Raw genomic sequence first — 12,444 nt, forward strand, 5'->3', positions numbered from 1 at the left:
AACGGCATTTCATCCGGGGATATAGTTTCTTAGTTCGATGTGAGCGCGTTTGTGAAGTTAAATAAAATAGAAATAATAAACATAGGGACGGACAGAATAGCACATCTTTCGAATATGTGGAAAAAAATAGTTCTAAAAATTTCTGCAGCACATTATATCACCGAATAATTCAAGTTTGTTTCTTGTCACTCTGGTTGTATTAAAATTGAAGTAGTTCTGATAAACAAACATAGTTATCATTTGTCAAGATTAAAAAGAATGTTCAGTTGATTAGTTATTTAGGTTTCTCCAAAAACGTTTGTCCGGTCTGGATATAAAGTTCCGAAGTATACATAGTCCTGTCATATCTGTGCAAAATAAATCCTAAGGCTAACATCTGAATTATTTCTAACCGATTAATATTACACTTAGTATGCGGGCCATGTCTAAAGGCGCGCTGAGATGCATGTGTAACCCGACCTTTTTGCAGTATCGTGAAGTTACATACAATGCAGTGTAATGCAGTTTACACCTACAAAACAAAGTGACTATGAAAACATTTTTTATTAGATCAGCAAGTTCTCAAATTTTGACAAAACATTTTCTTCTTCAGCTTATCAATAAACATAATTTTGAAGGAATAAATAATTTTAGTTAAAAATTTGTCTGTAATGTTGATCATAACAGTCAGAATTTAATTTCGTTTGATTGGTAGTTTTTATGTAATAGTAACAGCTTCGCCAAGTATATATTAGTAAACATTTCTCGATTTTATGGTGACACATTTTTATTATCCTTTATATTTTAGTTCTTTCAAATTCACTACAAGAAGAACATGCTCACATCAAGAGCCGAACAGGTAAGCAGTAGTTTACTTTTCTATCTCCATTGATTTGTGAGATTCGTAGATCTATGGAACATATTCTGTCACTGATTACAAAACGTTTTTGTGGCAGCATCGTTATTGCAATAACCAGAACATACATTTTACCTTCTGGAAAACAGCTCTGCTCTAAACTCTCCTGTACGTGGGTCTGAACGAAATATAGAAAGCTGAGGTTATGTTATTCGGAAACCCCCAAAATTATTTTAATATACCGCACGACTGGAATTGATACCTAGATATAACCTCAAAAGTTAAAACCTGAAATAATTAAAAAAAAGAGAAAACTTTCAGAAACTTTAATGTGAATATTCTACGCTCCGCAGTGACGCAAATAAAAGTTTGACGTACTTTTAGCTTTTTGTTTTCTTCTGCTCTTCTTCGAATTCCGAAAGTGTCGTTTGTCTATCCCTCTCCTCCCCTCGTCCATCACGCGCTCGCGCTCGAATTTCGCTCCGCGCTCCGCGACGGCCATTTGTCGTAAGCAGACGGCGCGTCAGTTGCGGGTTACGATATATTGGTGATCCTCAGTTACGCGTAGGCGTTTCAAACAATATGAAAAGCGGTGCAGTTGTAGACGAAATGCATCGAACTTTGATGAACGACGTCACTGGCGATGTTGCGTCGGTGCAGGATCAAAAACTCTTCCAGCACTTGCTACACAAGCCTTCAAAGAATAAAACGAAGAAGAAAGCGTGACTGGAGGCGATTCTTGAGAGTCAAATCCAGGATTCAGGCTCGTTTCGTCTGCTGCCGCCACCTCATCGATGACGATTACGAGACAAATTGGAACGTTGCTAGGGTGTAGGCATATTGAACCCTTTCTTGTTTGAAGCGTGGGGTCGTTCCGACGAAGTTTCCAATCCAAGGCCCATCAGGTGAAGCAAAACGGCCAAGATTAAAGCAAGTTCAATTAAAAGTAAGTGACGCATTGTTTTGCAGTCCTGGCGCTGCATGCGAATCCGCATCCGCCCAATCTACCTAGAGCATTTGCCCTTGTACGGTGCAAAGCTGCTCAACACAGCTCATCGGCACCGCTGTACGCAGGAAAGGACTTATAATAAATACATAAGTGACGGTCGCTGTCTTCTAACTTTGACAGCTTTGAAATGGCGGACCAACTATAGGCTGTATAAATATCCACACAACCCCAATTATTATTTCTTTTATCTGCTCGGAGCATGCAACGCGATCTTACCAGTCTGTGTAGTCGAGGACCCACACATCTGATGTAGGTGAAAGTACCGACGAGTCGGCGACGTCCGAATCGGCATATTCCTTCTTTCGATCAGGCGACTCAAACTGCACCAGACCCGGCCTCCGCGAACGATCAACTGATTCCTTCCCGAAGTCAGAATGGTTTGCTGGTACTCAAAAAGCCACGTGATCTTCCGATCTGTCCCTAACATCGCCCTCGCTTGCGCACAACCAACGTGCGTCGCCATTTTCAAAGACCATACCAAAGATGGCAATGAGACGACGTCGACGCGTTGACGTCTTGAAGAAGACGCGTCCGGAATTTCATTTACACATTTTGAATCCAGCGTCGTCGTGCGCAAGCTACGTTTGTACAAAACATATATTATGCACAACATTTTAAATGTCGAAAAACATAATTTTCGCGAATTAGAACAATTTCTGCATATTCACCCATCGATGACTTCGCTGCTGGTGATCAGAAAAACGATCTAAGGAGGCGTCCGGTAGGAGAGGAGGGCACCTTTTTTTCTTTTAAAGCGCGTTCAAGTGGTGATCTTTTTTTGCGCGTTGGAAATTTTTCCTTTGTTACTGACATCATTTTTAAGTGTTTAAGACAAAAAAAACGATTTGGTGGTGTCAGTGTTTTTTAATGTATGTGTCGCCGAAGCCATCTTAATTGAAAGGACAGGGGGTTCTGAGGACATTGTATGTCGTGGAGTTATGCCGTTACCTGCAGAACTCAACCAGTTGCGAACGCTTGTAGTTGTTAGCCGGCAACACCTTCACATCTGATAATGCCTCGTTTTTATATCCTACAATCTGTCAAATTTTCGCTATAACTTCCTCTATATCACTCATGTTTTTTAGCGTGTTATTTTTTTTTAAGCGAAAGCACTAACTGTTCTATGAAGCGTAGCCGGCGTTGTATACAACCACGAAAAAAGGCAGCTTTCAATGACTGAGTGTAACGGCACCTAAATGCCCATTGGGTGAGCGAAACGGTGACTCAATGCAAGTCATCGTGCAAACGAGTTTAAAAATAAAACTTAAAGAGAAGCACAGCAACGCAAATGTTTTGTCACGGAAGCCGAAAGGGGCGCTCAATGTCAAAGCGGACGCACCTCGGAAATAAAGCACAAAGAACGGCACAGGAACGCAGATGCATCGTCCTGGAAGGCGTGGAGACGGCGAAGTTCGCCGCGCATGCGCAGTGCCTGATGTCACCATCGGAGCTCCGTGTGCGAAAGGAAGACGTTGTGCGCTGCTTGTAGGAAGGCGCTGCGTGTACGAATGCCTTTCAAATTTTTACATGTAAACAATGTAAAGGGTTTCTGCCGAATCTTTTATTTTGTAAAAAGAAAATCAATATTCATTTTACAAATACGGGAGGAATACATTTGACGTGCAGCGCAACGATGCGTATATTTAACTTCATTAAATTAGCTCAATCTTCATTGTTTCAAAAACTCTCGATGCAATCCTAGCTAAGCATTAAATTATGTCTTAATGTCACATTATAAAAAAACAATTGTCTTCAATTATTTGTTCTTAAACCTAGCTCTTTGGATATTTAGAGTCATTAGATAAACACAAATTCGCAGCGTCAATTGCAAATCACGAGGGTTAATTAATTTAAAATCAATCTATTCACAGCGAGACTATTTTTTAGCCAATAAGATTATGACGGTGTCGCACTCAACTCGGGGCTTGTTGGAACATGGCGCGCGAGATTCCTTGTGCGCATAGCTCTCCTCGGCCATTCCATTTGTCGGGAGAGACTGAGATAGAGTAAATAAATGGCTGGATGATGTTTTGGGAACGCGGTGGCGGTGGTACATGACCGCAATCACCATCATCGAGCTTGCTTGGCTAGCTTCCCGGAGAAAAATATGCTTGTTTGCCAGAAATTATGTTATTTGTTCCACGCCACAACAAACATTACTGTTTAGGAAGCCGGAAGAGGACGCCGACAAGGACACTGAAGGAAGCTGGCTCGCTATCGTACTGTGGACTGCGGACATTCGATCACCGATCATATTCATTGCATTTAAACATCCCCGATTAAACATCCGCGTATTCCTATCCTCAGATATGGTGGAGGTCGTTTAACGGTCCCCGTCCTCTTATCTGGATTCATTTTCATCTTCGCGGGGCTCCACAGCGGCCGCTCGACCCTCACCCAGATGCCTGACGAAACCAGAGAGGAAGCCGCCACTGAAGAACGGTCCCGCGTCAAGAACCGGCAACGGGATCCCCACGACTTCGCAGGTACTCCTAATGCCGACGGTCATGACTGGCTGAAAACCGTCGACCGAGTAAGCGAGCACAACCGCTGGGACGGCACCTTAAAACTAAGCAACGTTGCGTTTTGCCTTAAGGGCACTGCTCTCCAGTGGTTTGACAGCCACGAAGGTGAAATTAATTCATGGGACTCGTTTAAAGCCGCCTTCTTAGAAGTTTTTGGCACCCCTGAACGCCACCGGCAACAAGCTCGCGACATGCTGTCGCGCATATACCAAGCCTCTACTGAATCCTCCATATCGTACATCGAGGACGTCCTTCGCCTTTGCGGTCGTGTCGATTCGAATGTGCTGGAGGAAGACAAAATCCGCCACCTCTTTAAAGGCTTGTCTCAAGAACTGTTTTCCGTCGTGGCACCTAAGACTCCTCCGACTGTTCAGCAGCTCATATCCTAGTGCAAACACTATGAGGACCTTCAGAGTGGACGAATCCTAAAGGCACCCTTTGCACGCCTCCCAGAAGTTCCAAGTCCCACTTCTGCCACAGACCTTCCGACGCTGAATTGCGTCATCATCTGCGAAGAACTACGTGAGTTTTTATCCTCACTGCCTGGTTCAAAACCGTCTGCCGACTCGTTCGCCGAGCCCGACTTGGCGCCCGCGCCTAACATACAACAGATCATCGACGAGGTTCGATCCGCACTCCATCGCGAGTCGTCTGCACATACGCGTGCACATACGCGTACACATACGCCTCAACAGCCGCTTCGCCGCAACCTGTCTGTGCTCTCTAGCATGTTGCGCCATAATGTGCTCCCATGCAACCACAAATATGATGCAGACGCCTCCCTTACCCTATGTACAACCACGAAGAACAGAATTGTGGAGAACGACAGACCGCCGACCAGTTTGCTTCTACTGTCATAACCCCGATCATGTCATCCGCTACTGTCACCGCCACATCGACGCCGAAACTAACGGTCGTTTCCCAGCCAACAATTTTAGGTACTCTGACCACACTGATGCCAATCGAAACGTCGATGACCCCCCCCCCCTCAGTCCCTCCTTTGGTTTCTAGCCGCGACGAGGTGGATCACCTTCTCCTTAGCCAGGACTTCAGCGCTCCGTCTTTCAACAACACACCCGTCGACAAACAACCGTCAAACTAAAAACTGCAGCTGCCTTGGCGCCGGAGGTCAGGCTGCATCAGCACGAACTGACGAAAATCCTTTTCGTCCTTATCCAACAACTATATTGGTAACAGTGGATAAACAGCTAATTCCAGCATTAGTCGGTACAGGGTCCGTAAAATCGTGCATGTCTAATCACCTTCGTCGCCACTTAAGCCAAGTGTTAACTCCACCAACTTCCGGACATTTCTTCCGTTTGGGTAATGGAGAGGCCACACGACCCCTTGGATGCTGCGCCGTGCCAATATCTACTAGTGGCATCACTCATTATTGTGTTCACTGACCTTTCCAGTTATGTGGCCGACCTTATTTTAGGATGAGATTTTTTTCTCAGCCGCCGATGCTCTCATTGATTGTGCCAGCCGTGAACTGCACTTGAGCTCTACTGACATCATAGACGACTCCTCAGTCTCTCGTTCCGTTCCGCTCCACACCGACGACGACTACATCGTTCCGCCTCACTCTGCTCTCGCGGTCGTCCTTGTGCCGGACCATTCGCTTTCAGCGCCAGGCTGCCTCGTTGAACCCCTGTCAAATGCTTTCACAAAAAAGAAAATTATCATTCCGTACAGCCTTGTCGTACAAACAGATGACAAAGTTTTCCTTCTCGCCACCAATTCTTCTCCCCAACCACAGGTTTTACCCCGCGGTACTAATATGGCTACGATCACCACACACTGTGAGCACAACTTCGCTACTTTGTCTAAAGCCACGACTCATGTCGCTTTCCCACCTTCAACGTATGTTCTTGAAAATAGAGAAAAAATGATAGACACTTCTCTGACCGCCGCGCAGCATAAAGCTTTGACCAAGCTACTTACGACCTGTCACAACCTCTTCGATTTCGACCGGCGTCAACTTGCCCAGACGTCGCATGTCCAGCACCACATCCCTACACTGGAGCAGCTTCACCTATTCAAAGTCGTCCGCACAGAGTTTCGGCAGTCGAGTATAGAAACATTCATGAAGACGTCCAAGATATGTTAGACAAGCGGGTTATCGAGCCATCCCACAGTCCTTGGTCTTCACCAGTAGTACTTGCGAAGAAAAAAGATGGCTCCTCGCGTTTTTGTATAGACTACCGTCGCCTCTACAAAATAACAAAGAAAGACGTCTACCCCCTGCCGCCTATTGACGACGCCCTCGGTACCCTCCAAGGGTCTTCTTTTTTCTCCGCCATGGATCTTCGCAGTGGATACTTTCAAATCCCCGTTGCTCACGCTGACAGACCGAAAACAGCTTTCGTCAGAACTGATGGGCTCTACCAGTTCAATATCATGTCATTCGGTCTGCGCAAAACACCAGCAACATTCGAGCGAATAATGGATACACTACTCCGCGGTCTCACTTGGAAAACATGTCTTTGTTATCTTGACGATGCCGTTGTCTTCGCAGAAAACTTCGAACGACATTTACGCCGTCTAAGACAAGTCCTTGATTGTTTTCAATCCACTGGCTTGCAGCTAAACTCCCAAAAGTGCATATTTGGAGCTCGCCACATTAAAGTTCTGGGACATATCGTCAGCACTGATGGAGTTCGTCCAGATCCCCAGAAAACCGCCGCCATCTCCAATTTCCCCCAGCCGAAGAACTTGAAAAACGTACGCTCATTCCTTGACCTCTGTACGTACTTTCGCAGATTTATACCAGGATTCCCTCACCTCACTGAACCGTTGAACATACTACTTCGCAACAACACATCTTTCCACTGGAGTAAGGAGCAAACCAAAGCTTTCGAACGACTCAAAACAGCCATAACAACCGTCCCAGTACTCGGCCGTTTTGTCCCGGGCGCCGACACCGAGATTCGTACTGACGCTAGCGGTTATGGGATTCGTGCAGTGTTAGCCCAAAGCATCTCTAGCACTCAGCACGCCATCGCCTACGCCAGCCGCACACTTACCAAATGCGAACGTAATTATTCCACAATCGAACCCAAAAGCTTAGCCGTCGTATGGGCGATACCCAAATTTCGTCTTTACCTCTACGCACGCGCATTTCTATCGTCACTGATTACCACGCCTATGCTGGTTGGCCACTTTTAAAGGTCCTTCAGGACGCCTTGTACTTTGGTCGCTTAAACTACAAGACTATGACCTTACCGTCTTGTACAAATCTGGAAAACGCCACCTTCATGCCGACAGCCTCTCCAGACGTCCTTTGCTTGTTTCTTCATGCGGATCCAAGCCTGTCGCTCACCGGGACACCACCGCAGCCTTCGAAACTGTCGACATTGCCGCCGCCCGATCTTCTAACGTAACTTTGCGGCCTCTTATTGAACACCTGAACGGAAGGCTGCACCACCCCAAAATGCGAACGCAACGTTGCTCCTGACTCTCCGTATTTCGCGATAGAATTCTTTACCGGCGGAACTACGAGCCCGAAGGATGCCCATGGCTTCTTGTTGTCCCATCCAACCTACAGCGACAAATCATTCAAGCTCATCACGACGATCCTGTAGCCGGCCGCTTTGGGAGTTTTCAAAACCTACTTTAAAATTCGCCGAAGCTACATATGGACCGCCATAACCCGCACTATCAGCAAATACGTTCGAGCATGCCATCAGTGTAAGACATAAAAAACTCCGCCCACAAAGCCACAAGGCTTTTTACAACGGCTTGTCCCACCTGATTGGCCATTTCAACGCATTGGCATCGATTTTCTCGGCCCCTTTCCCTTTGCCGGCAATGAACAACAAATGTATCATAGTAGCCATCGATCATCTGACGCGGTACGCCGAATTCAAGTGGGCTCGTGTGGCCAATGCCCAAGAAGTCGATAATTTTTTTCTACACGGCATTCTATTACACCACGGCGCACCCCAACAGATCATCAGCGATCCAGGGACCCCTTTTGTCTCAAAAGTCCTGGAAGACGTCTTACGTCTGGCATCAACCATCCACAGAGTTACCACCGCCTATCACCCTCAAACCAACGGACTTACACAGCGACTCAATCTCAGCTTAGCTGACATGATCTCTATGTACGTTTCCGACGACCATACAAACTGGGACACCATCCGTCCCTATGTGACGCTTGCCTATAATACCGCCCGTCAGGCCAAAGCCAGCTATTCTTGTTACCTTCTGTATGCCCGTGAGCCTCTCACACCACTTGACACTCTGCTGCCCCTTCATCGACGACCGCCCGGTTGAGCACTATATTGAAGAAGTAACATCCCGGGAAGAAGACGCTCGTCAACTTGCCCGCATTCACACCTTCCAGTCCCAGCAGCACCAGCGACTACGTCACACCGACCTCTATCGCCCAACTTGATGCAACGTCGGCGATAAAGTTCTTTTCTGGGCGCTGTCCCGCATCGCCAGACGCTGTGAGAAATTTATCAAGCGCTTTCTAGGCCCCTCCCGTGTCTGGGCCCAGTTTCGCCGCCTCGAGACCGTCGCTTTAAATCAAGAGAAGTTTTGCACGTTTCCCGCATGAAACCATATTACCGTCACAACTACTGAGTCTGCCACAAGCTCCGGGTGGCCAGCCCTTTCCACGACGGGGGGATATTGTTAGGAAGCCGGAGAACGGACGACGACAAGGACACTGGAGGGAGCTGGCTCGGGCTCTCAAGCTGTGGGCTGCGGACATTCGATCATCTATCATACCCATTGTATTTAAACATCCCCGATTAATTACCCGCGTATTCCTATCCTCATTACATATATATATATATATATATATATATATATATATAGATGGGCGGTTTCCTTTGGATTCAGGCAACGAAGGGCAGTCGTATTTTTTATTTTGTTTCAAATGTTTATATTTTGTGGAGCATGTTCCAGGAAGAACAATCTGTTTATTTTAATGTCCTGACATGTTTAGTTTCTGAGAAAAAAAGTCACAGAGTAGCGGGAAAGAAGGACGAGGTTTTGGCGATTGTCCTCTGTGGCGTGTTTGAATCACTCTCTATCTCAAAGTACTCAAAAGAGAGCGTCTATATTTTTTTAGTGTGAGGTATATGGAAGTAGGTAATACTACATTATAACTACTATATTTTATTCGTCGTTCCAATCTTTGTAAAAATCCCCGAACATGCCTCCGCGAACAACTGTGACCAAAATTGCGGATTTTTCTAGTCGTCTATGTTTAGTATCGTTTTTAAAATATTACCACGTGTAGAACCTTTCATTCCCTTTCAAATTAAGCAAAATTTGTGTTTTTATTATGTACGACTATTGAGAAATAAATTATGAAACAGAGAAGGTTTTCACTTTTCCTTCAATATCAGCACGCTGTATATAAAAAAAAACAAAGATTTTTAATTTTTCTCTCTCGTTCTCGCGTCGCGTTCGTTTTGCACCCTTATTTTACCTAGAATAGATTCCGCTAGAGGTACAGTGCCCCTCAAACTTAACGCCGCCACTCGGTTGCGCAAATATTAATCTATTGTATGCTTCCAAAAGATAAATTGGTCGCTGCATCTACTGGAATTCCTTCCCCTGGTTGGGTTTTCATCGAGGACGCAAGTCTTCACCAACTAATTCCATCGCCAGGTTCGGGAATAGCTCAAAAGGTGCAGAAACCGGACCATCTCGTGGCAGCGTTAAGTTTGCGGCGCACCGTACTCGCACTGGTTTTGAGTTTTAAGCCGCTAAATATGCTAAAAAAGAGCAAGTGCCGATGGTGGATTTTGAAGATTCTCGTGTTTGGCGTTTTTGAACCACTCTCAAGCTCAAAGTATTCAAAAGAGAACTTCTATATGTTTATATTTATACATATATATATATATATATATATATCTATATATATTCTTTTAACTCGGAAAAACGTAGATTAGCTACGAATACATAAAAGGATAAAACACCGAGGACCACGACGGTAACAGAACTTTTTTCTTATTTACCAAGATCATAGAAAGCTATTCTATTCTTTTGCTTCTATAGTAGATAGGCCTGGTCAAGTCGACGTCATCTTCTTTCATTTTAGCAAAGCCTTCGACAGAGTCCCTCATTCCGGTCTTATATACAAACTAAATGAGATTGGCCTTTCCAGCACAGTTGTTCAATGGATTTCAGCTTATCTTCGAATGCGAAAACTATTCGTCGATGTAGACGGTCACCATTCTGATCCTCTTCCAGTAATTTCGGGTGTTCCGCAAGGGAGTGTCCTTGGCCCTCTCCTTTTTTCAATTTTTATTAATGACCTCACTTTTTGTATAGATAAAAGCATGAGTATTCGTTTATTTGCGGGCGACCGTCTATTGTTCAAGGATATTAACTCTACTAGGGACCAAGTTGCTCTGAACGAAAGTCTTAATGCAGTTTCTAGCTGGTGCGATCGTTGGGAGATGAAGCTTAACCAAGAAAAGTCCTTGTACATGCGCATCACTAACAAAAAGTCCTCTCATCAGTATGAATACTTTATTGGTGATAACTACATCTCTTGGACTATGAGCTTTAAATATCTTGGTATAACAATTTGTAGCAACTTATCTTGGTCCTCACACATTGAACACGTTTGTGCAGCTGCCCGTCGAAAACTAGGTATGATAAGGCACAAGCTTAAGCACGTGCCTTCTCGTGTGAAACATTTAGCCTAGAACACATTGATAAGAACGAAGTTAGAATACGCCTGTACAGTCTGGGATCCATTCACAAAAAATATATCAAGATACTGGAAGATGTTCAAAAGCAAGCAGCTCGTTTTATATTTAATCGCTACCATCCGCATGACTCACCTGCTGCCTTAATTCAAAGAAACAACATCATCTCTCTTGAATCACGAAGGAAGCTAGCTAGACTAAAATTTCTTTATCAACTCTGGTTTAAAAAACTCCGGCTTGAATCGTCGTCCTTTCTTCACCCATCCTCGACTAGGCGCAAAAGGCATGACCATCCGCATAAAATAACTCCGGTATTCGCTCGAACAAATGCATTTAAATACTCCTTCTTTCCCAGAACCATAACAGAATGGAACAACCTACCTCATCAGATATTTATATCTGACAATGTTTTGGAGTCGATTGAGCGTTTGTTTGATGTGCAACTCTTTGCATTGTGTTTTATTTTCCTGTTCCCCACTACCGCCACCCCTCCCAACTTTGTTGTGAGCTATTACATGTGCTTTATTACAATTTTTGCACAATTTTCCCCTGTTCCCCTCTCCCAATTTACGGATTACCTGGTGTTGCGCTTTTTTGACTCCACTTTTGTAACCCTCAATCCTGCTTGGGCCGCAATTGGCCTGCAGTATTCCTAAATAAATAAATAAATAAATAAATAAAAATAAATATAGAACTGCTCCCCAAAAGTTTTAAAATTATTAAAGCGTGAAAGAAGAAAATTGGTCGAGGAAAGAAAAATTTACTATATATTTAAAAGTTTAAAAAGCACTGTGTCCCGGCGATATCAGTAATCTAGTCATCTCTGGTGTCTGTAATTCGAACTTTGGGTTTTTCACTGACAATGAAGGCATGGAAATGTTGTTGCTGGCAGTCCCCTGGCAAAAGGTTCAATGATTTCTCTCCCAAATATGTGTTTGTGCCCTCTCAGTATTCTAGTATCAGAGAAAAAAGTACAGTCAACGAACGTGCGGCTGTAAACGACGATTGGGTGAAAGATTTATTTGAAGCCTTTGATGCCTCCAAGTTGTGTTCTCTGAGTCTTTTGTTGAAGCATCCATCAGTTGGTCCGATGTACTGACTGTTGTAGCCTAGTGGAATTGAATACAGCTTTCTATTTTCGCACTTTACGAACTTTATGTCATATTTAACATTGCACCTTCTGGGGCTGTCGCTCTCATTTGCCTTCTTACATATCTGCTTAAGGCGCATACGACAGGAGAAAAACCAGCCTCGCGTCGAACTTGGAGGCGATAGGTCTTAAACGGTGCGCAGTATTGTGCATGTACGAAATCACAGTTTAACGACCTGTCTTTCTGGCAACAGCTTGCGGACGTTCTGGCCTGAGAATGAATCTCTACAGTGTGTAACGAAGTATTG

General features: G+C 44.6%; 1 protein-coding gene across 1 annotated transcript in view; it reads left to right on the top strand.

The window, feature by feature from the left end:
* The window catches only part of LOC115328897 (A disintegrin and metalloproteinase with thrombospondin motifs 16-like), a 177,962-nt gene that overhangs the window by 40,582 nt on the left and 124,936 nt on the right, over positions 1 to 12,444 (top strand). Inside the window, exon 5 of the mRNA XM_040205357.1 lies at positions 788 to 838. Within this exon, the coding sequence (XP_040061291.1) occupies positions 788 to 838 (51 nt within the window). The remainder of the gene's footprint in view (positions 1 to 787; positions 839 to 12,444) is intronic.

The sequence above is a fragment of the Ixodes scapularis genome, unplaced genomic scaffold (assembly GCF_016920785.2).
Source record: "Ixodes scapularis isolate PalLabHiFi unplaced genomic scaffold, ASM1692078v2 PGA_scaffold4__175_contigs__length_147842914, whole genome shotgun sequence".
NCBI lineage: Eukaryota > Metazoa > Arthropoda > Arachnida > Ixodida > Ixodidae > Ixodes > Ixodes scapularis.